This window comes from Vulpes lagopus, chromosome 19, assembly GCF_018345385.1.
Source record: "Vulpes lagopus strain Blue_001 chromosome 19, ASM1834538v1, whole genome shotgun sequence".
Lineage (NCBI taxonomy): Eukaryota > Metazoa > Chordata > Mammalia > Carnivora > Canidae > Vulpes > Vulpes lagopus.
The window spans coordinates 6,802,694-6,829,866 of NC_054842.1; the positions used below are offsets into that span (position 1 = coordinate 6,802,694).

General features: G+C 40.6%; 1 protein-coding gene across 4 annotated transcripts in view; it reads left to right on the forward strand.

Moving 5' to 3' along the window:
* The window catches only part of STAC (SH3 and cysteine rich domain), a 155,065-nt gene that overhangs the window by 104,909 nt on the left and 22,983 nt on the right, over positions 1-27,173 (forward strand). For all 4 annotated transcript variants that reach the window (XM_041734387.1, XM_041734388.1, XM_041734389.1 and 1 more), the window contains 3 exons: positions 4,535-4,613; positions 14,391-14,455; positions 16,320-16,408. In XM_041734387.1, the coding sequence (XP_041590321.1) occupies positions 4,535-4,613; positions 14,391-14,455; positions 16,320-16,408 (233 nt within the window). The remainder of the gene's footprint in view (positions 1-4,534; positions 4,614-14,390; positions 14,456-16,319; positions 16,409-27,173) is intronic.

The window sequence follows — 27,173 nt, forward strand, 5'->3', positions numbered from 1 at the left end:
TAGATGGATTTTCTTTGAATTTGAGTTATTATGAAGTGAAACAAGGGTGTAATCCACTAGAAAGGTAAATATGTTCTCTGAGAAGAGCACTTCCCAGGCTGTTTGTTAATGGGGCCCATTCTTGGGCTCTGTAAGAGGGTGGACCCATTCCAGGGTTCCACTCTGCTCTCCTGCTCAGCCTGTCTCCTCTGATGTGTCCTCCAGTCACTCTTAAGTTGAGGATGTTCTCAGGGCTTTGCTTTGGCTTGGCCTTCCTGTGCTACAGGCTCTTCCTGGTTATCTCATTCACATCCTTCTGGTCCAATCACCATGGCTAAGCTGATGACTCCTGAGACACTTCTAGTCCTACAGATATCTCTGAATCAGCATGTCCAAGCTCAAATGATGCTCCACTGGTGACTGGGTCCTATAACTCAGAACACAGATGTGTGTCAAAAGCACCCTATCCTCTTTGCTGGAGGTTTGACTCTCATCATCTCTCACCCAGATTATTTCAAAGGAATAGCTATGTTCTCCTCTCCCTTTTGAATCTACTCTTTCAATACCTCCAGATTTATCAGCTTTTAAAGAAAGACCTTATGCAATTTTCCAAATTGAAACATTGTACTGTCTTGCTTATACCTGAACAACAGTGCCCAAACTCTAGCAAGGCACATGAGGCCTGTCACTCTTCTGAAGACTCACCTTCCCTTGAACAGGCCAAGCTCTTTGATATCTTCATACCTTAGGACATGCTGTTCCCCCAGTTGAAGTTCTTTAAGGCCAGCTTGGTTTTTATACAAACTGTAAAGAGTTCTCGGACTCTCCCAAGCATGATGAATTGCTCCTCCTACAGGCCCTCAAAGAATTTCTTATAGGATAGAGATAATTGCAATGTAATTTTCTGCTTTTGCCTCTTTCCTGAACTAGGTACTGAGCAACTATGTATGGGGGCCCATGTATAGTTATACCAGTGCCTGGTATCTAGTGGGTACTCAAGAACTGCTTAAAGAGTGAGGAAGAAGTAACAGGGATTCTTAAAAACTGACCTCAGAACCCTCAAAATTGATATGCCCTTTTGTTGCTTATGCCCCGAATTCCATGCATGCTTTGCAGCTCTCTGGATAGCCACACTCTTCCCAGTTGCTGGGCCTTGCCCACATCTTGTTTCTACTTCCCTGAAGACAACATCTCTCTTCTGGGTCTGGGTTGGGTACCCTTTTCCTGGGCACCGTAACAACTAATTCATCATTCATAGTATTTGCAGATTGCTTGGTACTTTTTACTTTTGTGTTTCACTTTTCTTTAGTTTTCTCCTCAGCTAGGCTAAGCTGCTCAAACACAAGGACTCTTGACTCACTTCTTATTTCTGTTGTTTTAAGCCAGAGATTTTTAAACTTTCGTGGGTATCTGGATCCATGGAAGAGCTTTGTAAAAATGTAAAAATCAAGGCCCTGTCCTACTACAGTAAACCTGGGTCTCTGTGTGCTTCATTAGCCTTCCAGGTGGTTCTGATTCCCACCAAAGATGGAGAACTGCTGATGTGTATATCATGTCCTTAATCACACATACCACATCACATTTTTCTTAGGAGAGTGAAGAGAGTCATTTTTCCCAATAAGTTGCTTCCCCAAAAGCCATGTAGAGCTGGCTGTCAGCCTATAGCCATCACCCCTTACAAATCAAGACTTTTTGCCCAAAAGAAAAACACAGAGCAGAGAGACTCCTGTCCACTTGACTTGCATCCAAATAGTCCTTTCTCAGGTCTCTGGTGAGAGCCCAGTATATCCTCAATCCACTTCTAGTGCCTGCATCTCCCATGCTCAACTGGGGCTGGCATTAGTGGAAAGATAAATGGAAAGCCAACCTAGAGAGGCAAGAACAGAGAGTGGGCTCCACAGAGATGACCCCGAGGTATCCACACTGGCAGTGGATGGCTGCCCCTGCTGTCCTGAGCTGTGCCAAACTCAGATGAGGAGACATCCTCAGAAACACTCCGCAGCAATGAACATGTTAGCCTCCACAGTCTGTTCCCAGGGCAGAAGTAGCAACAATGTCAGGGAGATGATTTAAGAATGTCCAGTTTGCTTTTCCGTCTGAAGTGGTTTAGTTTCTAGCAATGTCTGTACCCTACAGACTGGTTCTCAAGGCAAAAGACACAGTTTTCCGAATGTCAATAAGGTATCCATTCATCACAGTCCATTTAAACTTCCTGACACTGGTTCTATCAGTAAATATTCTCGGAATTGTGCTCAGTGAAGGCATTGTTCTCAGAGCTGCAGGGAGACAAAGACAAATCAAATTGTACTTAAATATCTGTCACTTCACTCTTTCCCCAGAGTCCAACTTGCTTCAATGAAGAAAACAGAAACAATTGATTGGTACTTTAAAATGATTTTGCTTCCTTCCTGCAGGGTCAAATGATAATGAACTTCAGCCGCTTGCCATCTTTGCAGTTTTGTTATGTCCTAAAGCTAACATATTCCCATAGCAAACTCTGTCCCACATGTTTATTTTCTTCCATTGACTTTACATTGTCTGAAAGTCACTGCCTGGCTGTTTCTAAATCGTTAGGTTTCTTTTAATGTGTTTTCAAATGTTCTAGAATATAAAAGGCTTGATGGCTTTGGGAAGGCCAACAAAAACCAATTTCAAAAACTTTCTGGGAGTTGGTTGGCTAGTTTGTGAAAAATCTTCAGTTTCATAAGATTAAATTAACATAATAATAGCAACTTTTGTTCAGAAATAGTGAGCTTCAAAGGAGCAGGGTATAAGTGACTTAGAGACCCTGTGACATTTATTTTTTTTCCTTTCTTTCTGATGTGTCATGAAAGTAAGAATGGCTGGGAAAAATCTTAAACCTAAATTGTAGCAGTAACTCTCTAGAGGGTGGTGCTAAAGTGCTGGAGAGCTGACTGGGAAGGCAAACTTGTTTCTTTCAAATAAGATATAAACAAACTGTTTTCAAAGTATGACTCTCCTCTAAGGCCCCCCAAATTCCTCTTCCAAAGAGGCGGGAGCCAGGCAAATGAAAGCCAGGTCTGTGACCCTTAGAAAGAGGCAATCAGTGGTGTGCCAATAAGTGTTTAACCACCACCTGGGGGCCGGACCCTGATCTGTGGCATTTGCCAATTCCCTGGAGTAAATACTCTCACCCAGGCCTATTTCACACTCCCGATTTGATGGCCCTGACGGCTCTCACCAGCCCATGTGAGTCACTTCAGCACGCCACCAGATAAAGCTCAGTTGCATGAGCTCTGGAAATGACCCTGGGGGTTCGTACCCCAGGTCCAGCACTTAGTAGCTGTGGGACCTTAAGAACGGTTACTGTTTTCTCCCTGGGCTCCACATTCCTATCTGAAAAATAAGTCTATTGTAGGATTACCATGAAGAATAAACGGATATTTATATCCGTTTGTGTAGTATAGAATAAACGGATATTTATATCCGTTTGTGTAATATATATTACACAAAACAGCATGTGATAAATGAGCAGTAACCATTAGCCATTTAGAGTGATGTTGTTGTTATTTCTATAACCGAGGTAGAAGGATGACTATGGCCTCTCATATTAAAGAAAAAGAAAAGGCAGAATAAATATTACATAAATAATTTTGCAGCGAGGGAAATAGCATTGACCTCGTACCTAGGTGATTCATCCCTCAATGCTACATCATGTTCTCTATAATTAATACAAACCTTCCTCAACTCATGATGGGGTTTCATACTGATAAAGTCATCATAAGTTAAAAATACCCTAAGTCAAAAATGCATTCACTACAACTAACCTCCCGAACATCATAACTTAGCCTGGCCTGACTTAAATGGGCTCAGAACACTTACATTCACCTACAGTTGGGCACAATCATCTAGCAAAAAGCCTATTTAATAATAAAGTGTTGACTATCTCAATAGATTGAAACTGTACTGAAGTGACAGAATGGCAGTGTGGACACAGAAGCATTGTCAGTGTGCCGGTTGTTCACCCTTACGATCGCATGGCTGACCCTGGCCTGTGGACGCTGTTCAGCATCACCAGAGACAATTGTCCCACATAATTTCAGCCCAGGAAAAGATACAAATTCAAAACTCAATGTACAGTTTCCACTGAATGAGCATTGTAAAGACAAAAAATCACAAGTCAAATCATCGTGGGGGCTATGTATATTTAAAAATCACCTATAAAAGAGCTTTAGTTTTAGTGAGAATTTGACCTGACAGGATATGGACAGGAATTCTGATTTCTCTCTTTTGTCTCTTCCTGGGAAGAAGCCCGAACTATGACCTATGCATCTAGGTGTTCATTCAGCACTCACTGAATGCCTATTCCCTGAGCCTGCAGACACACCCGAAGGGAGCTGCAGTGCCCACACAGCCTCTCTAAAGCTAGCCAAACAGACCAGAGGCAATGATTGGATTCATCAGACAGTGTCAGGCCTTAATTCCTGAATTAATTCCTGACACCTTAATTCCTCTGCTGACATCAAATTTCTCTGCTCAGTTGGTCCACTGAAGTAATTTTGTTCATTACATGCTACTCCCTCTTTTCTCTAAGACTTCAGATCTCGTGGAGGTTCCTGAAGAAGCTGATGGGCCAGGAGGCGGGTATGATCCACGGAAACGCAGCAACAGTGGTGAGTATGCGAGCAGGAAGGCAGGCATCACCTCAGCACAGATGTGAATGGCACTGCTTATCCAGGTGTACAGCCAGGGAAAGCTGATTTCCAGTTCCCTTATTGCTCTGCTAGCTCTGGAATTCAGTCTAAGCAAGTGTTCAATATTCTGGAGGGAAACTGGGCATAATTACTGGTGGATCTCCATGATTTGACTACATTTCCTGACTTCTGGATCCTGAGTTCTCATCCCTTACAGACTTAGATACATTGAGGCCTGGGAGTCACTTCTGGAACATTTTGTTAATACATCATTTCCCTCACTGACCTACATTAGATTAGCAAACCATTCTGGAAAGAAGCTACTCCCTGCTATAGCTGAAGTACCCCCAAACCACTTGGGTGGTGGCTCTAGGTAAGTATGGTCCTCACACTTGTCTCCTCCCCAAAAGAAATAACTAATACACAAAAAGTCATCTGTATGACCTAACCAAACATTCTCTATTAATACTATTTAATTTTCTCATAGCTTAGGCCTTTGTTGACAATAATTTCTAAGATTTTTGTTGAATGCTAACTACATACTATTGCTTGCTAACATTAAAAAAGAACAACCTCTTAAACAACCTCTTAAACCACAGTTTAAAGAAACAATCAGCCCCTTAAGGATGAATCTTGCCGAGCCTCTCTGATGTCAGGAACTACTTAATCTTCATTCATTTATGCAAAAGGTATTTATGAAGTATTTACTATGACCAACAAAAGTACATGAGTCACAAGCTGTCCTCAGGGTCGCTCATAACGTAGCAAAGTTGCAGGTTCTGATTCCTGTCGTTAAGCTGGGCCGAATGCCTTCTTCTGGTGGAAGTTACCCCTGCCAGCTCTAATCCCTGCATGGGAAGCATGTGCCACCTTGAGTAGATGTTCCACCTGACTAGTCGCCTCTGCCCTTCCCAGACTGCAAGCAGCAGCTGAGGTACTTTATCAGCAACTATCTTATGGGTATCTCTTCCATTTCCTTAGCTCTAGGAGTTCATTTATGTCTCTTCTCTAGTTAGGACAGTGATTCCCTCATGAGAATCCTCGGTGATTCTCCTTCCTAAATAAGCATCAATGTTCACCAGGGCCCCCCTTGCCAAGCCCACTCACATCTGCTAGGGTAAGGATTCTTTGACATCATATGGGGAAAGCTGCACTTTCAGATCAATACAAACATTCATTGAGCACTTGGCAGTGCCATTAGAGAGACGATTTAGAGTGCCAGCTGCCAGGGCAACCTCACAGTAGGGCGGTAATGCCACAGGACCACCCAGCCCGAGTCTGTCTAGTGTCACACAAATGGCATCTGACTTCGGCCAGAATTCTTCAGCATCTGAGCACAAACTCACCAGACACTGGCATTAAACCAGACCTCCATTTTAACAGTTCAAGTCTGGTCATCTGTTCTGTCCCCTGAGTCTGACTTCTGCCTGCAGCCTTCCCTGACACGTATCACCAAATTGCTGATTGCTCATCACTAACTGCACCAGACATATTTGGTCCTCAACCCTTCCTTGCTCTGGAGGTTGACTGCTGGATTTCACTCAGTGGTCACATGGCTCCAAGCAGTGACCTAGCTTCTCTGCTTCAATCCCCTCACCTCTGAAATAAAGACAGAACTAATACCAAATCCGTAAAGTGTTGTGATCATTAAATGAAATAACGAATGTAAACACCACCCATCCATCGATGACTCCAAAGCCTCCAGCTCCTTTGCCTCCAGATGCCTGTTGCCCGCTGGACATGGCCATCTGAATGTGGAATAGACATCATAAAGTTAACACACCCAAACTGGACTCTTGGTTCACTCACCCACCCCAACTGGCTCTTTCCAGTTGTCTCTGCTCAGTAAAGAGGAGTTCCATTTTGCTGGTTGATCTTACTTCAGGTCAAAACTTTTGGCATCAGACTTGTGCCTCCCCTTTTTCTCATATGTCATAGCCCATCTGTCAGTAAATCTTACTTCTGCTCTTCAAAATCATTCCTAGCATGTGCCCACCACTTACCTCCCTGCCTCAGGCATCTCAGTGTTATTGGTGCTTTTGCTCACCTGTTCCTCAGTACTTAAGGTCTCCGTTTGCCTTGGAGATTTCATTTTTTTTAAGATTTTATTTATTTATTCATGACAGACACACAGAGAGAAACAGAGACACAGGCAGAGGGAGGAGCAGGCTCTTCGTGGGGAGCCTGACACAGGACTCAATCCCCAGACCTGGGATCACGCCCCAAGCCAAAGGCAGACACCCAACTCCTGAGCCACCCAAGAGTCCTGCCCTTAAGATTTCTTTACTCCAAAAGTGATATTTGGAGCACATGGGTGGCTCAGTCAGTTAAGCATCTGCCTTTGGCTCAGGTCATGATCCCTGGGTCCTGGGATCAAGTTCCACATGAGGCTTCCCTGCTCAGTGGGGAGTCTGCTTCTCCCTCTCCCTCTGCCCCTCTTCAGTGCCTGCACTCTTTCTCTCAAATAAATTTTAAAAACCTTAAAAAAATAAAAAGTGGTCTTCAATAAGTTTTTATAACGTGAGGAACTTTATTTAACAATCATCAAAGTGAAGCATGTTTGTTTGTAACAAACTCATCATAAGGTCATCGGGTGTCAGGGGCATAGCCTAGAGCCTCACCACTCTCAAGTGTGGCTCATGGACCAGCAGCCAGGGCATCACTTCAGAGGCTGTTAGAAATTCAGAACTTCAAGCCTTTCCAGAACTGCAGAATCAGAATTTGCATATGAATCTTATTAAAGTTCAAGAAGCGGATAAGAGGTCATTTAGTTCAACCCCCTCCCCTCCCCTCCAGTACACACAACACATACACATACACGCACGCACACACACAAACACATACTGTATGGATAAGGAAACTGAGGCATGGAGTAATACTCTCAAAGACACAAGTTGAATATTTGCCATTTCTTCTATGTTGAGAAGCATTTTTAGAGACTAATTCAAAGAAATCTGTTGAAAGAACTTAGCAAGCAGTAAACCTCTAGAAGGCTTTGGGGATCTATTAACTATTCCTTTGATCAGCAATAGCTTTCTTTACAATGCACCCTTGGAAGCTAGAGGGATTAATTATGCAGGAGTTTGCTTCAAAACATGTTCCCATGATTGGATTTAATCCCCTGTCCATGCAATTTGGGAAACAACAGAGAGAAAACACCCGCTTGTGTATCTGGACTCCCACTGGTCTCCCCACAGTCATGGCAAGGAGGGTGCTGGCTTTTCAGAAGCAGTGTTTGGCTTCCGGTCACAAGCTGTTCTGCATGACATGTTTCATTTATGTTCTAAAAACTACACAGTGCATACAGGTGTTATTTTTGCCAGACAAGTGTCATGTCAAAATCCTTGAGGAAGATTTCCAAAGGCACCTTGCAAGAGGATGCAGTTCATACCTCTTTCTTAATAAGCTGCATGCAGTCTGCTTTCTCTCTCATGAAAGATGTTGACCAGGTCTGACTGATTCTGGTTGTTGTTTTCAACACTATTTGTGGATGCATCAGAAATACAGAGGGGAGAGTTGTTGGTCTTCACCTTTCACCAGAAACTCCAGTTGATGTGATGAGGAAAGGGAAAAGTAAAATCTGTTCTGCCTATTTCAGCTCAAAATGCCAAATAATGGACATTATTGGCTGCCTTCAATAATTGCATTTCAGTATGAGACTATGTGACTATAACTTTCCTGGAAGAGAAGCAGAGAGAAGAGAACATAAGTCAGACAAATCCTTAGAAATATTCTTCAAAAAGAACTGGGTTAATCAATCCACTGGAGGATATTACAAAGTCCAATGATACGTTACTTTTCACTGAAGCAAAGAAATTTTGCCCAGAAAGGAAAAAAGCAAGCTCAGATATGGAAAATTTATCCTTGCCTTTAACACACACTAGTTTTATATATCAAATTTTGACTTGTCACTCAGAAAATGAAGCAAATATTTTAGTGGCTTCTTTGGCAGATACCCAGAAATCTGCATGTCTATATCTGGAGCAGGTAAAAGTTTGTTGAAAAGCATAAAGGACTCTCTTTCCAGCTATGTTGAGGACTGATATTTAGAGAAATTTTTTTCCACTTAACACGCCTAAAATTCCTGGGGAAAAGAATTAAAAAGAAAGTTCCACTTAATGCATGGCTGAGCTGGCAGCAAAATAAAGCAATTTCTTATAGTCTAGAAATGACAATAAAGCGTGACTGCAGAGACATAAGCAGGTAAAGGCCATTGTTTACTCTAAACATCCCAGCGGCCTCGGGTTGAGGAATAATCAGTCCCATGTATGGTCAATAGGGAACAAGACCTGGCAAGCTGGCAGAGTCATAGGTTCAATAAGAGGCCCTTTGGAAAAATGCTGATACCTCAAAAACCACCCTTAGTGGCACTAGGGAAAAAGAATGCCCTGCAGAGGAACTTAGTAAAGAGAAATGGTATATTGGCCTTAGGTGGGGAAGAAAAGAAAGAAGTGGAGTAGGAGCAAGAAAGAAGGAAAAAAGGAAGCAAAGGAGGGAAGAAACTCTGCTTACTTGGGGTTAGGGCCTGAATTTATATTACCTCTGTGGACAAAGCAAAACAATATAAAATTTTAGTTTAATTTCCTTAAAATGGCCTAGTTGGATAAATGCACCAGACATTTGGCAGAAGTAATAAAAATGGCCTCTGGAAGAAGGGACTTGAAACCCAGACCTGAGAAATCTCCATAAATGAACTCTCAAAGGACATGAGCTAAAAATTGAAATACATCAACTACATGAGAAAATGAGCCACCATGCATAAGAGTTAGCCAAAGCCACCTTTTTTATGATCAGACTTTAGAGATTGTATATGTTGGAATCATCAAATAAAGATATATATAACTATATAGGTAAATATACTTAAGATATTAAAAATGGATTAGAACATATAACAAAAGAATAAGACACTATCAAAGTTGAACAGAAAAATTTTAAGAAAACAAAACGGAACTTTTAGAAATTTAAAAAAAGAAGAAATTTGATTGTTGGCTTTAATAGCATATTGGATATAGCAGAAGAAAGAATTAGTGGCATGGAATATACAGCCAAAGAAATGGCTTACAGTATAGCCAGAAAGACAAAGCAATAGAGTCCATGACAATAAAAGAGACACAGAAGGTAAGCAGGGAAGTCCAGCATGTATCTAATAGACACAAAGAAAGAATGGGAGAGAGATGATATTCAAGAAGATAGTGGCTAATATTTTTCAAAATTGATTAAAGACACCATTCCTCAAGTTCAGAAATTTATACCTAGACCCATCTTAGTGAAACTGCAGAATTTCAAAGACAAAAGATAATATTAAACGCAGATTGAAAGACAGATTACCTGCAGAGGAATGAAAATTAGGCAAACTACTCTTTCCTGTAACTGACAATAGTACCAAGTAACAGTAAAACAATACCTTCAGTAATCTGAAAGAAAAGTAACTCTGAGATCTGTAAATGGAGCAAAAGCAAAACTGTCTTTCAAGAATATATATTGACACAAACACTGTGTCTACAGGGCAGTGAAGAAAGACCCACTTAAGAAATTTCGAAATGAGTTCAGAGAGGGAAATGTGACCTCAAGGGAAGGACTGAGAAGCAAGGAATAAAGCACAAAGAAAGAACCAAGTGCATGTTGGCTACATGAAAAGATAATGAAGTTAGCAAAAAGCTGTTAATGAAACAGCTATTTTTCTGTTATTTTAACTGAAATACTGGATGTTTAAGTAAGAAACATGCATCAAAGATGCTCATATTAATTGGAAGGAAATTAAAGATATTATTTAACTTTAGATTTTGTTAAGTTAAATATACCTCATAACATTTTTAGAATAGCCACCAGAAGATTAAAAATAGATTTAACCTTATAACCTAAAAGGTGGAAGGGGGAGGGGGCACAGAGGTAGAAGAAACAACACAGAAAATTTGAGACAAATATAAAATATAAAATAAAATGCTAGAGAAGCATCCTAAATTATCAGTAATCAAAATCAACTAGATAAGAGAGCTTTACACACTGGATTGTTTAAGATTTTATTTATTTATTCATGAGAAACACAGAAAGAGGCAGAGACATAGGCAGAGGGAGAAGCAGGCTCCCTGTGGGGAGCCCAATGTGGGATTCGATCCCAGGCCTAGGAGATCATATCTTGAGCCGAAGGCAGATGCCCAACCACTGAGCCATCCAGGTGCCCCACAAACTGGATTGTTTAAATGACTACTTTTAACAATCTAAAACATCAGGATATAGAAAGTTTAAAATAAATACATATATTTTAAAAGGCAAAAGGATTGTATAGCTGTATTAATGTATGAAAAAATGGACATTAAGATCAAAAAAGCATTACTAGACAAAGGCATTTCATGATCATGTCCACTTCACCAGAAGATATAAATTCTAGACCTGTGTCTACTTATTATATAACCTCAAAATGACAGGAACTCAAGGAGCAATTGACAGAAGTATTAGGAAAATTGACATTTCCCTTCATAGTGAGAGGTTTTAACATGCCTCTCAAGTCATTGGCAAAGTAGATACATAAAAAGATTCAAGATTTAAAGGATCTGAGGACACATTTGACAATTCTAATCTAATTGACTTAAAAAGGGAGTCAACAAACTCTCCATCTAACAAATGGAGAATTCACATTCTTTTTAAGGACACACAGAACAATTATAAAAATGATTACCTGCTAGACCATAAAGCAAGCTTCATAAATTTTCAGAATTAATATTATATAGAACACAACTTTCTGACTATAATGCAAATAAAATAGAAACTAATCATCACAAGATATAGGAGAACCCATAATTTGGGAAATAAAAATATATATTCAAAAAAAGCTCATGTGTCAAAAATGAATTTATAATGAAAATTGGAATATACTTAACTAAGTCATAATGAAAGCACTAAATATCAAAATTTGTGCGATGTAGCTAAATTGTGACTAGGATATTTTGCTTTAAAAGTATTCTAGAAGAAAAAAAGTATGGGCAGCCCGGATGGCTCAGCAGTTTAGCTCTGCCTGTTCAGCCCAGGGCGTGATCCTGGAGACCCAGGATCAAGTCCCACGTCAGGCTCCCTGCATGGAGCCTGCTTCTCCTTCTGCGTGTGTCTCTGCCTCTGTGTGTGTGTGTGTGTCTCTTATGAATAAATAAACAAAATCTTTTAAAAATAATAAAATAAAAGTATTCTGGGGGCACATGGGTAGCTCAGTGGATTAAGTGTCTAACTTTGGCTCAAGTCATAATCCTGGGGTCAAGCCTCAAGTCAAGCCCCACATCTGGCTTCCTGCTCAGCAAGGAGTCTCCTTGTCTTTCCTTCTTCCTTTGCCCTTCACTTTGCTTGTGCTTGCTCTCTTTCCCTCTCTCCCTCTCTATCTCTCTCTCAAAAAAATAAAATATTTTTTAAAGATTTATTTATTTATTCATTCAATAATATATATATTATTTCCTTCTGTAACATTGGAAAACATATCTGCCTTATGGACATACTCTTTAAAGAGTCGTCCTGGGTGAAATCAACAACCAAATTATTTTTAATAAAACAGATTTAAAGCACCAAACAGAAAAATATATGACATATCTGTAGTAAAATAGTTACCTTTCTTTATTCTTTTCCCCTCAAATCAAAGTCTTAGAAATAGCCCACAAGAATTGGTTTTTAATAATTTTTTGCAGTGGTCTGCTTTCGTTCATCTAGCTAAAAATACATTTGGGGTCACTTCAAATAATTTTTGGCATAGTTCACAAAAGATTATGCTGAGTGAAATGAGTCAATCGGAGAAGGACAAACATTATATGGTCTCATTCATTTGGGGAATATAAATAATAGTGAAAGGAAATAGAAGGGAAGGGAGAAGAAATGGGTAGGAAATATCAGAAAGGGAGACAGAACATGGAAGACTCCTAACTCTGGGAAACGAACTAGGGGTGGTGGAAGGGGAGGAGGGCGGGGGGTGGGGGTGAATGGGTGATGGGCACTGAGGGGGGCACTTGACGGGATGAGCACTGGGTGTTATTCTGTATGTTGGCAAATTGAACACTAGTAAAAAATTTATTATTAAAAAAATGGTATACATTTTAAACCAGATGGCTCATGGATATTCAATAAAAAACTAAAATAATATGAAATTACAAAATTGTAAAATCAGTTCAAACTGATATGTAGCCTATGAAGTCTCCCTTTTTAGCTCCAAGAATTTTCTAGGAACATTCTCTGCATTTGTCCTTCAATTATTCAATATTCTTTTAGAAGTATCCAGTTTTGTACTTATTTGCGCCACGATTTTAGGGACTCACAGAGTATTGTCGGCCTCCACTCAGTTCAAATTAGTAAGGTGAGTAGCTAGATACTGAGGCAGACAAGATCCATAGGATCATTTTCCACTTACCTACAAACCAGAGCTCCTCTAATGACTACATATTTATGCCTAGGCTTCCAAGGAATCATGGAATTTCATGCACAGCCTCTGGAACTATAAACTGTGGAGAATAGATGTTTACTGAGTATCAGTACGTTTATAGAGGCTCTTGTTCTGAAGCATGTTTTCTGCATCACAGCTTTTGAGTTCATTTTAAGGACAGTGGAGATGTCAATGCAGTAACTGAAATAAGTTATAGTCTTCTGTGGTGTGTTTCTCCTCCTTTACTGATATTTCCTAATAATCTGAAAGGAGAACAAAAGAAAGAAAAGAACAGCACTGTGTTATTTTTAAATTCAAGTCATCTAACTGGTAGGTTAATTTAGGCACCAAACTTGGAAACACTTGCCACATTTTCGTTTGAGGCAGATAGATGTGGTGAGAATAAGGCGGTCACGTTGATCACTGGGGTGAATGTGGCTGACCGAACTAGCTGAGGGCAGGGCCCCTCCAATACCCATCAGGGACCTTCTACAGCTGTGCACATGGACAGTAAAAACTCCTGCCCATTTGGAGAAGCTTTGTTCTTTATTAAAGACCAGAGAGTGGCTGCTTAAATGCAAAAAGAAGAGAATTACATATTTCAAAACAAACTAAATGAGAAACCGCTATTTGTTTTCTATTCTTAATAATAGCCCCAGTGCATTGACAATAAGAGATCGAGGAAATATTTTGAAGTTTAAAACTAAGGTTTTAGGGGCGCCTGGGTGGCTCAGTTGGTTGAGAGTCCGATTGAATTTGGACTCAGGTCATGATCTCAAGGTGGTGGGATCAAGCCTGACATGGGGCTCTGCACTCGAGAGGGAGTCTGCTTGAGATTTTCTCTTTCCCTCTTTCTCTGCCTCTCCCCCTAAAATAAATAAATCTTAAAAAAAAACTAAAGCTTTAATGTGCAAAATAGAATATGGATACAAGAAATGAAGCAAGATATTAAAAATGAATAAAAGAATCTGGTATTTAGAAAAGGTAATTCAAAACCAATTAGTCCACACCCACTGTTCCATTAACAAATTATTTGATACATTCAGTAGATGAATGACATTGTTTCAAAGATGAATGAAGAGTGCTGCCAAATAAGGCCAGGTTGTGAACACCCAATGGCCAAGTAGTCAGGAGGATGAATGCTTGCTGGAGACATGGACATGGGTGTGGGCATGCAGAGAAAGTGGTCCATGATGCCATGTAGGGAAGCATCCTTAGCTGTGTCACTAAGTATGAGGGAAAGGCTGTGAGAGGAGGAAGGTAGAAGCTGTAGAACAGGGAATTCATAACACCGCATCTTCTGATGTGATTCCAAACATGGTGACTGGATTCATAAAGCACCTGCCTTTTCTTGTCTCCTTCAGTGTTTACTTATCCAGAAAATGGCACTGACGATCTCAGCCACCAAGCAAAGAACATAAACCACCAGGTATTTATCACGATGTCAACCGTAAAAAAAAAAAACTATTTTACCAGAAAAAATATGGGTTTATTCAGAAATGGCAGAAAATGTCAATGCAGGACAAGTAAGCAATAGCAAAACCATAGGCAATTCTCCCCAGGCAGAGCAGGGAAAAGCTCCTTTGCAGAGGAAGGGGGAAGCTGGGGAGGCTGCTATAAACAAAAAGTCCATGGAGGAAACTGAGAGCTCTAAGTATAGTGGCTTTTCACTGACAGAGCTGAGACTGCCTCTTACTGGCTGAGCTGTTAGCTTTCCCTCCTCCTGCTGGGATAGTAAAAGTAGTGGCTAAGGTAGCATCCATAGCAAGGTCCCTCTCTTTCTGTAGGGTCTAAACTGACCAGGATTGATAGGGCATAAAAGCTCCCCTGCCCATTGTCCTGACTCTGTTTTAGTGAGGTTTCCCTTTATTAATTTTCACGGATGTCACAGAAGACAGACCAGGCAGGGTCCTTAGATCATACTGCAGATCACTACCTGAGTGGGTTATGAAATCGAGTTAGTCGGTCCCAGAACAGAATAGAGTGTAGAAGAGAACAGAAGAGAATAATGTGGCATAATGTTCCATAGCATAGTTGGCATAAAACTGATAGATGTCACCAAACAGAACTATCACAGTGCATCAAAGGTAAAAAGGATAAGTGTTGTGTTGTAGGCTTTTTGTTTCCATAGTATATGTTCTATACAAATTGATATAGACTGTAAAGTGTATAGATGATATAATTACTTAGTCTATTATGACCATATTTTATAGTATTGAGTGTATATGTATTATATTTTATGCTCATTTATATATTATACAACTGTGTGTGTGTGTGTGTGTGTGTGTGTATCGTTAGAATAGGATAGACTAGGACAGAAATACATAGCATAAGGTACTTGACCTTTGGATAGCAGAATAAATCAAAGTTGTATACAACTTTTATTTATGTCTCAATATGTTTATCATGTTATTATATATTTAAGTATACAATTATATATTACATATGTAATTTCATATGCATATATATAACATGTTAAACAATGATATGTGTGTATGTTACATGTTATATTGTGTATAATAGTAATATACAATTATATTTTATTTATTATATATTATAAAGTGAAATGTGCTATTTATATAGCACTGACATTTATTTGGATAATAATAGTAGGTAATATTTATATAATACTTACAAGACTCTTGTATAATCTATACATTGGGGACAACAGTTGAGGGCTGTTTTGAGTTTCAAGTATGCTAATACATGTATCATAATGCCCAGCACACACAGTAAGCCATCAAAAATGGTAGCTTTTATTACCATTATTGCAAAGTTTCATGGTCAGGAGATGGCGATTCTTTGGTAGAAGCGAAATCAGTCTGATGTCCAAAACTATGCTTTTTTCACAACATACATGAACTAATTGCCAGCTAAAAATACCTGAGTCCCTTTGATAGGCTAGATACAAAATTTTAGGCTAACTGATAAAAAGTCAATTTTTAGAAGTGGAAGTCCTTCACTACTATTCATATGTCCATATTCCTATAGAGCGAATATTCTCATTCTTGGGGCCAAGCCTGTCACCTTTCATGAACAACTATAGCAAAGAAAAAATTTGTTTGAAGAAATTTGTAGTTATTTCTGAAAAACATTTCCACATAATTGGTTTTGGTTTCTAATGAAATCAAGCTTAACTAAGAAAATAGAAAATAAACCTATGGTTGAAACAAATCCTCAAATAATAGATATTTTAAAGCTCATGATCTGTACACTAGAATTACATTGCGCTCGCTTATTCATCTTCTGTTTCCTCCTTCCTTCTCTCATTTTTCTTTTATTTTCTCTTTCAGGGATCTCTTTCCAAAGAACCATTACAGATGAACACCTATGTTGCCTTGTATAAATTTGTACCACAGGAGAATGAAGATTTGGAAATGAGGTAAAAAGAAAAAAAAAAGAAAAATTTAAGAAAAAGGAAAGAAAATTTAAAGTCAGTGTTTTTCATGTGAAAAAAAGTTAAATTTGTACTACATCCTAATGCTATAGAGCAGTGATTCTCACCCATGAGCTTGCATCCAGTGACCTGTCAGGCTACTTAGCAGACAGATTACCAGGCCCTATCTCTGCAGTTTCTGATTCTGCAGGCCTGGGGTGGGGCTTGAGAATTTGCATTTCTTTTTTTTTTTTTTTTTTTTATTTTTTTTATTAATTAACTTTTATTGGTGTTTAATTTACCAACATACAGAAAAACACCCAGTGCTCATCCCGTCAAGTGTCCACCTCAGTGCCCGTCACCCATTCCCCTCCAACACCCGCCCTCCTCCCCTTCCACCACCCCTAGTTCGTTTCCCCGAGTTAGGAGTCTTTATGTTCTGTCTCCCTTCCTAATATTTCCCAACATTTCTTTTCCCTTCCTTTATATTCCCTTTCACTATTATTCATATTCCCCAAATGAATGAGAACATACACTGTTTGTCCTTCTCCGATTGACTTATTTCACTCAGCATAATACCCTCCAGTTCCATCCACGTTGAAGCAAATGGTGGGTATTTGTCGTTTCTAATTGCTGAGTAATATTCCATTGTATACATAAACCACATTTTCTTTATCCATCCATCTTTCAATGGCCACAATAGCCAAACTGTGGAAGGAGCCTCGGTGTCCATCGAAAGATTTTTATTTTTTTTTATTTTATTTTTTTTTAATTAACTTTTATTGGTGTTTAATTTACCAACATACAGAAAAACACCCAGTGCTCATCCCGTCAAGTGTCCACCTCAGTGCCCGTCACCCATTCCCCTCCAACACCCGCCCTCCTCCCCTTCCACCACCCCTAGTTCGTTTCCCCGAGTTAGGAGTCTTTATGTTCTGGTCAGCAGGTGACTCTGATACTGCTTATCTGGTACCACACTTTAAGAAGAGCCATTTTAGCGCATCATCAACAGAACTGCCAATGGGTGTTTGCATGAAGCTTGAACATCAAATGCACTTGGCATCCTGTGAGTCCTAATAGGGAATCAATAAATGTCACTAATGCCCAAATTCATGTGGATTGAAGGATCAAACTAAAACCATTTGTTTATCCTTTGAGAGGCTGGCAATTCCCCCTGCTGCACACCCTGAGCTGTGCTTTCATTTCAGGATCCATCCCACTTCATGGTACCTGAAACCCAGGGGAGGATAAGGTGAGCTTTGGACCCTCGTGCAATCTGAAACTCTCTCCTGGTTGGCAGTTTAGGTTGCTTTTTTTTTAGGGGTAGTGAAGCTGGAGTCCATGCTCTGTTCACATCCTACCTGTTGGGTGACCTTAAGCAATTTATAGACATTTCATTACTCTGATTTCCTTATTCAAAGAAGAATAACAGTGACCTCTTTAGCCTGAGGTATTTTTGAGGATGAAATGAATAATATTCATAAAGTATATAGCACAGCGCCTCATCATCATAAACCCTCAATAACTGGTAGTTATTACCGTTTTTATAATGTGATGTTCACTGGCCTATCTCAAAGAAAATGCTTTACTCCTCATCTCCATTCATGACCCCAAAACATAAGAATTTGGAGTTTTTTTAATCCTAGAACAGGATAGAAGGGGCTGCTTTTCTAGTCAGATATTCCCTTGGAGATAGGTTCTTTGCTCTTCTGAAGAGAACAGAGAGCTAAAGTAGTCCTGAAAAGTATTGAAATGCCAGAGCATTAGGGATGGATAGAGCCTCCATTCCAAGGTCAACTCCACTTGTCTGAATATCATGGAGGCCAAATTACCAGTTGCCAGTCACTCTCTTCCCATGGCTTCTGGAAGATGTTGTCTCTCCACCTGGGAGCTCTTTAGACTTCTCCCCCTCAGGCTGTGCCATTTCCCAGGTACAATCCCCCTCCCACTTGCCTGACTGTGGTTTTCCACTGCAGTGAAATCTGCCTGTCCTCTTTCTCTTTACCCAAAGGCCCATAAAAAGAAAGAGCTACCAAAAAGTCTCCAATTAGCCCTCCTTTCCCGGGGTTCCATGTGCCATGAGGTCAAGACTAGCAGCTCATCTGCCCCTCATCCAGCAAGACTCCATAGCCGAAGTGTATATCCTGCCAGAATCTGGCTCACACCCAAGGTCAGCTTGGTTTCCAGTATTCATTTGCCATCTTCTTCCAAGTGATCCTTGGGCCTTCCCAGAGCAGAGTTCAGGGCCTGAGTCCTGGCACCTGAGATTTGTTCAGACAAGTGGGCTCTTGTAATCTTAGTTTTCTCCATCATTGAGTAAGAGTCGCTGTGTTGAACTCACTAGCTGGAGCTGTAAACAGACTCAAACAATCTGGCATCAGTGCAAGCGAAGATGATGGCATTTACCAAGTGAAGACCTGTTCTATCAGAGTTATAACAAGCCCTACAGGTTAGAGCCTGCCTAGGGGTCACTGCTGGGGGGCTGCCTTGCCTTCAGCTGACTGTCCACAATATACTTTCTGCTGATAAAGACAAGGGTGATATCTATTCACATTGCAATATATTGTGTCCTTCTTAAGGCTGTTATTTGGATATCTAGAATTTATACTGTAACAACTTCTGTCAATCCCACCATTTTATACTAGAAGATTATTCTGAAGTCAGCGATGAAAGAAACAATTCCAGAGAAATATAGGATGTTATTACAGTACTGAGGAATGACGTCTAGCTGCCTGGTGGTGGTCATAAATTTTTGTGCATATTTTAGACAGTTGCAGGTCATTAAAAGTCAAGTTGTCTGGTCACGAATCAAACGTTTACAGTCTGCTCTGAGGAAAACAGGACTATTCATTCCCAGGAGTGAAATGCCTATATTACATAGACTGCAAGATTGGAGTGATAAATCATACTTTTCCCTTTTTTCATTTTTCTTTCTTTTTTTCCAAGAGATTGTATGTTCCCAATTTAAAAAGCTAGGCACTTGATTTATAATGTGTAAAGCCATGCTTTGGGGATTTGGTATAATTCCTTAAATGAACTCGGGCTTTGTGAATTATCCTTTTCTTCTCATACCATAAGGTAGAAAAAAATTCCTTTTAACAAAATATCATTCTTAACCACCTTCATTATCACCCAGGGGAGCATGCAGGTATTGTCCTCAGAGCAGAGGACAAATATGGTGAGGGCACAGGAATGTCTGCAGTGTAAGCTTGAGGGCAAAAAAGACCCAACTGGCAAAGCCAACAGCTATAGCTCAGAGCAGCTGAGTAATTGCTTCACCACTCATCCACTATATATCTCCTCAGGAACAAGGAAAGTTTTTCCACCAACAGCTAACAATCCAGACCTTTCTATTGATCTCCAGATTCATATCCCTACTTGCCTACCCTGGAGTGGATGGCACACAGCAGCGTCACCCTCCCTCCCACAAACATGCTCTTGGGGTGAGTAATATCATCTGTCTACCCAGGCTTCAAGCCAGCCACTAGAGGCATCCCTTTACCTTGTGCCCAAAATGTATTTAATATTCAAGTCCTTCTGGTTCTCTTTGCCTGAATCCATCCCCATTTCCATCTCTCCTTGGACTCGTGTAGCAGGCCCTACGTGGTCTCTGTGTTTCCAGTCTTTCTCCCACCCCTCTCTTCCCATCCTTTTTGGGTAGAAAAGTCTCTAATGTGACAGCACAGTGTATTGGGGGGCATCCAAACGTGGGAATCAGATAAAATGGGCTCCTATCCTAACTCCTCTACTTTCCAACAATAGAGCATATTACCTAACTTTCTGACCCTCTGTTTTGTCATCTTGAAAATAGGAATAATAAGGCTCTTAGGGGATCACTATGATTAAATAAAACAACAATATGTTGTCCCTAGTAGGAGCTTGGTAACATCCATTCCAGTCTGTTCTGTTTACTCCAGAAGTGGATACTTCCTTTCCAGAATTAAGAAATGAGAGACAGGGGGTGCGTGGGTGACTCAGTGGGTTAAGTGTCTGCCTTTGGCTCAGGTCATGATCCCAGGGTCCTGGAATAGAGCCCCACATTGGGCTCCCTGCTCAGCAGGAAGTCTGCTTCTCCTGCTCCTGTTCCCCCTGCTTGTGTGCTCACTCACTCTCGCTGTCAAATAAATAAATAAAATCCTTTTAAAAAGAAAGAAATGAGAGACAGAGGAAGGGAGAAGAAATTTATCAACATGGATTCACTTACTGTTTAAGAATAAAAAATGTGGACATCCTTGATATGGATTTAACTCCCAGCCAGGCCACCTACTAGCTGTATGACCCCCATGAAACCCAAAAATTTACATAAGCCATCTGAGTCTCTGCTTTTTCATTTATAAAAGGAGATAATCATTATGCCTGCCTCAGATCTGCTCACAACACTCACATCTTTGCCTAAAAGTCTCCGATGTCCTCTCAAGACAACAGTCTTTACAGACACCTCCAGGACCAGCACAATCCATCCCTGGAGACCTCTCTGCTTTGTCTTATACTATTCCCTCCCTTCCACACTGGCTTCTTTCCTTCCTCAGTACAAAGTGAGGTGCACAGTATATTTTCATACCTTCTGAATTTGCATCTTTTCACAATATGTTTTATTTCCAAGTCTCTGGACCTCACTAACACTACCCTAAGGATATACAGTTGAAAAAACACAGTCAAAGGCTCTCTCTAGCCTTTGAGCACATCCAATGTGACTTCGTCTAATTTATCCAGCCAAAAGAAGGCTGTGAGACCCTGTCCCGCATCTTCTGAGTACATTTGGCAGTTACTGACTTATAGGTATGACATTTTACCACTGATGTGAAAGATGTGGTGCCAGCATGCATGGGATCCCCTGACTGTCACTGACAATTTGAGGTCTGATAATATTAAAGAGCACCCCACTCCTCCATCTGAGTGAAATGAGCTTGTATAGTAGATAAACTTCTGAAATTAGAGTCTTAAACAATTTCCAGAAATAACCCTTATTATCGAATTTTTTAAGAGCTTTGAAAATTACACTTTATGGATGGCCAGCTTAATACATGAATAAACCTTTTTAAAATGCTACGTGAAATACAAATGGAGAACCCCATTATAATCAACACTGGCATTGTTATCATATACGCTGCCTCATGAGTACATGTAGGCTGTGTGCCCAAACACCCTTCTAGCCTAGTGGGTGAGTATAGTGTGTGATACACTTACATATGCACATACACTTCCACACACTTGCAGTCAGATATACACACAAAGTCACATTCATATGCCCATGCACACTCAAATACACATTCATTCTCATGCACTCATACACACACAACACACACATAGTTAGCAAGAGCTTAATAGCACATGCTTAGCTTTTTGCCTTCCACATTTACAATGTAACCAGTCCCATTATCCTTGCTGATTTTGGGTTCAGAAGTCTGCAAAACCGTCTTAGAGCCATTGCTTATTATTCACACCAACACACATTTTGACAATCATTAAGAAGAGGACTTAGTGGGTTGAGGGTGGGTGACTCAGTGGGTTGAGTGCCGGACTCTTGGTTTTGACTCAGGTCATGATTTTAGGGTGTGGGATCAACAGTATAGGGCTTTGCATTCAGTGAGAAATCTGTTGTCCCTCTCCCTCCTGCTCTGTCTACACACACACACACACACACACACACACACACACACACAAACACATACACACACACGTGCTTTCTTTCTCAAATAAAATATTTTTTAAAAATAAAAATCAATAAGAATAATTTTTCTGGCTTTGCTATGCTGGTATATCATGTAAATAAGCAGCAGATATAAATAGCTCCAAGTAAACACAGAGCCATGAAACATCAGGGCTCTCAAATAAAGGATAGGAGTAAATAAAGGATGAAAGGGTTCAGATGCATATTCTAGTGACCATATAATGCCTATTCCAAAGAATCTATTTTGGCTTTCCACATCTAAGTCATTTTCATTTTTATTAGTTCTCCCCAAACAAATTTATATGATAATGGCCATGTTTCATAAGGAGGACAGAAAGAGGAAAAAAGAACAAAGCTTAGGAGTCAGGAGAGGGAAAGAGGGAACTGCTTTTCCAAAATTATTAAATTCTAAAATACAAATTAATTCCCACTTCAGTGTGTGTCCAGACACCTAAATTTGGGGGGCTTCAAAGAAAAAATGTATTTTCTTTTGTAATCCCAAATAAGGATTTAGACTCTTGAATCACCAGCCTCTTTCTTGGAAGCAGTGAGTCTATCGGGTTTTTCTGTGGTTGAGTCTGAATGAAACCAGGCAACCATTCGTCTCATTAGCTAATATTCATGAGAACCTCTGGAGATGGGATGGCCTGAATTCATCTCTTTCTGATTTTTTTCAAAGCACCACTTGAAATTGAATTAAAACTGAGTTTAACCCTTGTGTGGCTATTCTCAGGATTCATTTCATGTCTTCACTGCTCACCATGTGGTGAATTAGTATTGATTGGCTGCTGGGTGAACAGTTCACAGACCCTCAAAGAGCTCAAGTGGCCCCTAGGCTGGAGGTGAGGGGCCGAAGAGTAGACAAGAAAGCACACCCCGGCATGAGGTCTTGTGGGAAGGGAGGTAGTTCAGGATGCTGCCACAGCATCTCAAGAAGACATCAAAGCAGCCATGGAGGCCAGGGAAGGCTTTGCAAGGAGGTGACATCACAACCAAGCCAAGGCTTCCAGCAAGAGATGACTTGGAGGGCCTGTGCAGCTTGGTTAGTGAGCAGTCATTCTCTCTTTCCAGTCAAGAAAGGATAAGGAAGGATGGGTTCAATGGAAGAACATGAGAATGACTTTAAGAAGTATGAAATGGGGGGCAAATGTGAATCCCATTACAAAGAGGTAGTGCAAATTCATTGCAGGAGCAGGAACCTATTTTCATAACTACCCACATTCCAATCCTCATTCTGGAAGGACTGTCTTTGACTTTAGTAGAGCTTAGTGAATGGACACCTAAGCTATTTAGTTCACATCCAATGAGAATGAGACAGTCTATGATTCTTTACCAAAGGGGGTAAATTGGGAGAACCAGGGCCAAGAAGTGACAGGTAGAAAGTAGAGGCTCAGGCTGGAACCCAGGGAGGCAGATTTTCAATCCACTGGTCTTTTTCCTACCCCAAACTTTTTGTCCTGCATTGACTGTGTGGGTATTCTCTCCAATGAGGTTGGCAATTCTTTCTAATCAGCAGATTGAGACAATCCATTAATATATTCCATGTTGGCCATTCATACTCCTTCTTGGTTTATTAAGATTGCTAAGTCTTTCTAAGACCAGGAAGCTTATGATCTATAGAATGTGTTCATGAAAAGTCATTCTAGTTCCACTACTAATTTTTTAAATTAAGGTGAAATCATGAGTCTATACAAATATAAAATAAACACATGTCAAAATTTTTATTTGACTTATTAATTAGTGAGAAAACCAATATAATGTTTATCTGGTACAAAGGAGGATTCAAACATCACACATACATGGGTGAGCAGGAGTGCTGACATGAATTTACAAATACATGCCATACTGGTCAATCTTCAGAAGCAACAACTGGTTATATCCCACCAGACACAGTTCACTTGCATTTCTAGGGACAAAAGTCATTTGCATTATCACCAATTTTCTACAGCTTGTAGAAAATATGTAAAATAGCCCAAAAACAATGAAAGGTAGAGATGGCCAGAAAGATGAACTGGACACCAAGATTGGTAATGTTTGTGCCCATTTCAGAGTCTTTCACAGTTTTCTCAATCTTCCCTGACATCCCCTTGAATTCTTTTCATAAATCTGTGAAGTCACCCAAGCAGTTAGTATTTGACAGAGGAGAAAACTATGGTTGGGATTTTCAAACCACTTCTCACTTCCTAGAGAATATTATTAAAATAGAGATTCCTGGGCTCCCCACCCCCAGGCCTAGAGGATCAGATTCCACTTGGAGTTCTGAATGGGTAAGTGTTCCCCTGGATTCTGAGTATCTGCCAGACTTGAGAGCAGCTGTGACATTCAAAGGTACGCAGTGGGCCAATGACAGACCCAGGACCACAAGGCAGGCTTCCTGATCCCTGGTCATGTTCGGTATTCCCATCCACATTGGGCTTTGGCCTGCAACTTGCGTGGCTATGTCCTTCACTCTGTAAGGCTTTATAAATCCTTCATAAAATAAGAAAAGGAGAGCCCTTGAGACAGAATAAGACCCCCTTGGTGTCTCATTTCCATTCTCTAAGTAAATTACTGCTTGGCAAATGCATCAACTTAATTAAAACTAAATGTAATTCTAATGCACCAATTTGATTTAAAAATAATCTTCACAGTCACCAGGACATCAAAATGCAATTAAGGCTATTTGAGGAAAGTCTCTGATGCATATTATGTTCTGAAGCTGCACTATGTCAGGAAACCCAGACCCTCCTGAATGCCACTAATGTGCTCAGCAGCCATCTTCTCACTCAGATGCCTTTTCCAATTAGGTTCTGGAAAGCGTGATCCGTGACAGTTCAGGAACATTTACCAAGTCTCATCCAAATGGTCCTTTATCTGAATGCTTTTTCTCCACACCAACTCTCCGGACTTGGGGAAATGCAGGCAGTCTCACAGATGCTAGGTTTAAGGCAAAATCAAACTGGGATTCAGGAGCTCCTCATTACCTACCCATGTGCCCAGACTGTAAAAGGCTCTGGACCAGGATTATGGAAATTGAGAAGTGGGTCTTGTGAAACATTAAGCAGCAGATCTGAAGTTAATGGAGCAATTTGGCTCCTTTTTATGTTCCCGTAACCTGGTTTTTCCAGGACATCTCCTTTGTCTGAATGACGCAGGTTGCTGTAAGATTGATTTGGTTTGTGTATATTTATTCGGTTTTGGTTCGTTGCTCTGTTGGGGCTTTGTTGTTGTTGTTGTTTGGTTGGTTGATTTTTTGTTCCCGATGAATAGAAAAGGGTAAGAAATACTAAAGATATCTGAAAATACTTGCAGAGTAAAACGGGCAGTTCTGATGAGTTTCACAAGGTTTGGGTGGTTATAAGAGACAGCTTGATTTAGTGGTTTAGTAGTGGATTCAAATCCTGCCTAAAACTGGTGAAGTCTCTCTGAACCTTCTTACTTGAGTGCAGATGGAGGTGGCCATACCCATTTCATTCAGTGAACTTGTTGCCCTCTCCAGACTGTTTGGCTCTCCTCCTCTGCTATTCCAACACCTCCATCACAATCAACCACTGAGTGGTAGGGTACTAACTCCAGCCTCCAGCTCTTGCCACACCTTTCTTGTCACTACCTGGGGTAGAGGGCAAGAGGGATGAGTGGATGTAAAAAGAGAGAAAAACTTTTTCAAAGCTCTGAAACACACTGAAGCCACTTAAAAGGCCAAAGATGATTTCATGAACCAACCATCCTTGCCAAAAACCTAAGGGAACACCCACTTAAAAGGTAAAAATCACTAGATCTTCAAATTTCCAAGTGAAAAAAATTATACTTTCAGGACGAAATTAGAACTTTGAGCCTTTATTTCATTGTGTAAACCAAAAGAAAAGGCCAGTTGTGGTACTCTGATCAGTCTGCACCAAAGAGAAACTATGCCTCTACTATTTATGAATTGCATTGTATTTTGTACATGTATAATTCTTGGGTACTGTACAGCAAAATGGTTACCCAAACTTAGGATACTCTGATTGAATCAAGCAAAGGGAACCTTTTTTTTTTTTTAATATTTGGGGGCCTGACAAGTTCATCCCCAGGAATTTGGAATTAGAGTAAATTATAGACTGCACATTATGGATCAGGGACATAAAGTTTCCTGAAAGATAGAGTGTAGCTGCTAGACCAGAGCAGGACTTTGGAGTGTGACAACCCAGAATGAAAAAGAATTGTTCCATGAAGAGAGGGCTGGTCAGCTCAGAAGCAGGAAACAGTTGGAGGCAGAGAGTCATGAACTGGCAGTGTCCATCCTAAGACCAACCAGGGAAGGAGGATTTTTAGGCATTAGGCCTCCATCCCTCCAGGAACAATGGAAAGACTCTCCCTAGGTAGAATGAGTGAACAGAATGTTTAGACTCAGCTCTTTGATGGCAGGACAGATTGCACCAACATCAGCATGGGAGAAGACAACTAGGTTGAGAATCGATTGAGCGGAGAATACACAGTTCAGCATGGAGGGCTGCCACCCAGGGCCACACGGCTTGCAGCTGGGAGTCAGGGGAAAGATTACTCAGGCTATAGGGCAGTTTTTGTATGGCCAGCAGCTGGGGTTAGCTGGTTTCCCAGGCTCCCTGCGGGTTGGCTCATTTGAATAATTTCACAGATTCCAGGGCATAAGGGCTGTCCCTAGTTGTCTGCTACCTGGCCCCAGGAGCAGTTAGGGCTGGGGCTGGTGCATCATGGCCTGGACTGTGAAAGTCCGAAGGGAAATAGTTGGGGTATTGACTTAATCAGTTGCTTAAGGGGAGCTGGCTGACCTCTAGCCAGAGTTTGAAATTGGGTCACTTGCCATCAGGGAAATACAAATCAAAACCACAACGAGATACCACCTCACACCAGTGAGAATGGGGAAAATGAACAAGGCAGGAAACCACAAATGTTGGAGAGGATGCGGAGAAAAGGGAATCCTCTTACACTGTTGGTGGGAATGTGAACTGGTGCAGCCACTCTGGAAAACTGTGTGGAGGTTCCTCAAAGAGTTAAAAATAGACCTGTCCTATGACCCAGCAATTGCACTGCTGGGGATTTACCCCAAAGATACAGATGAATGAAATGCCAGGACACCTGCACCCCAATGTTTCTAGCAGCAAT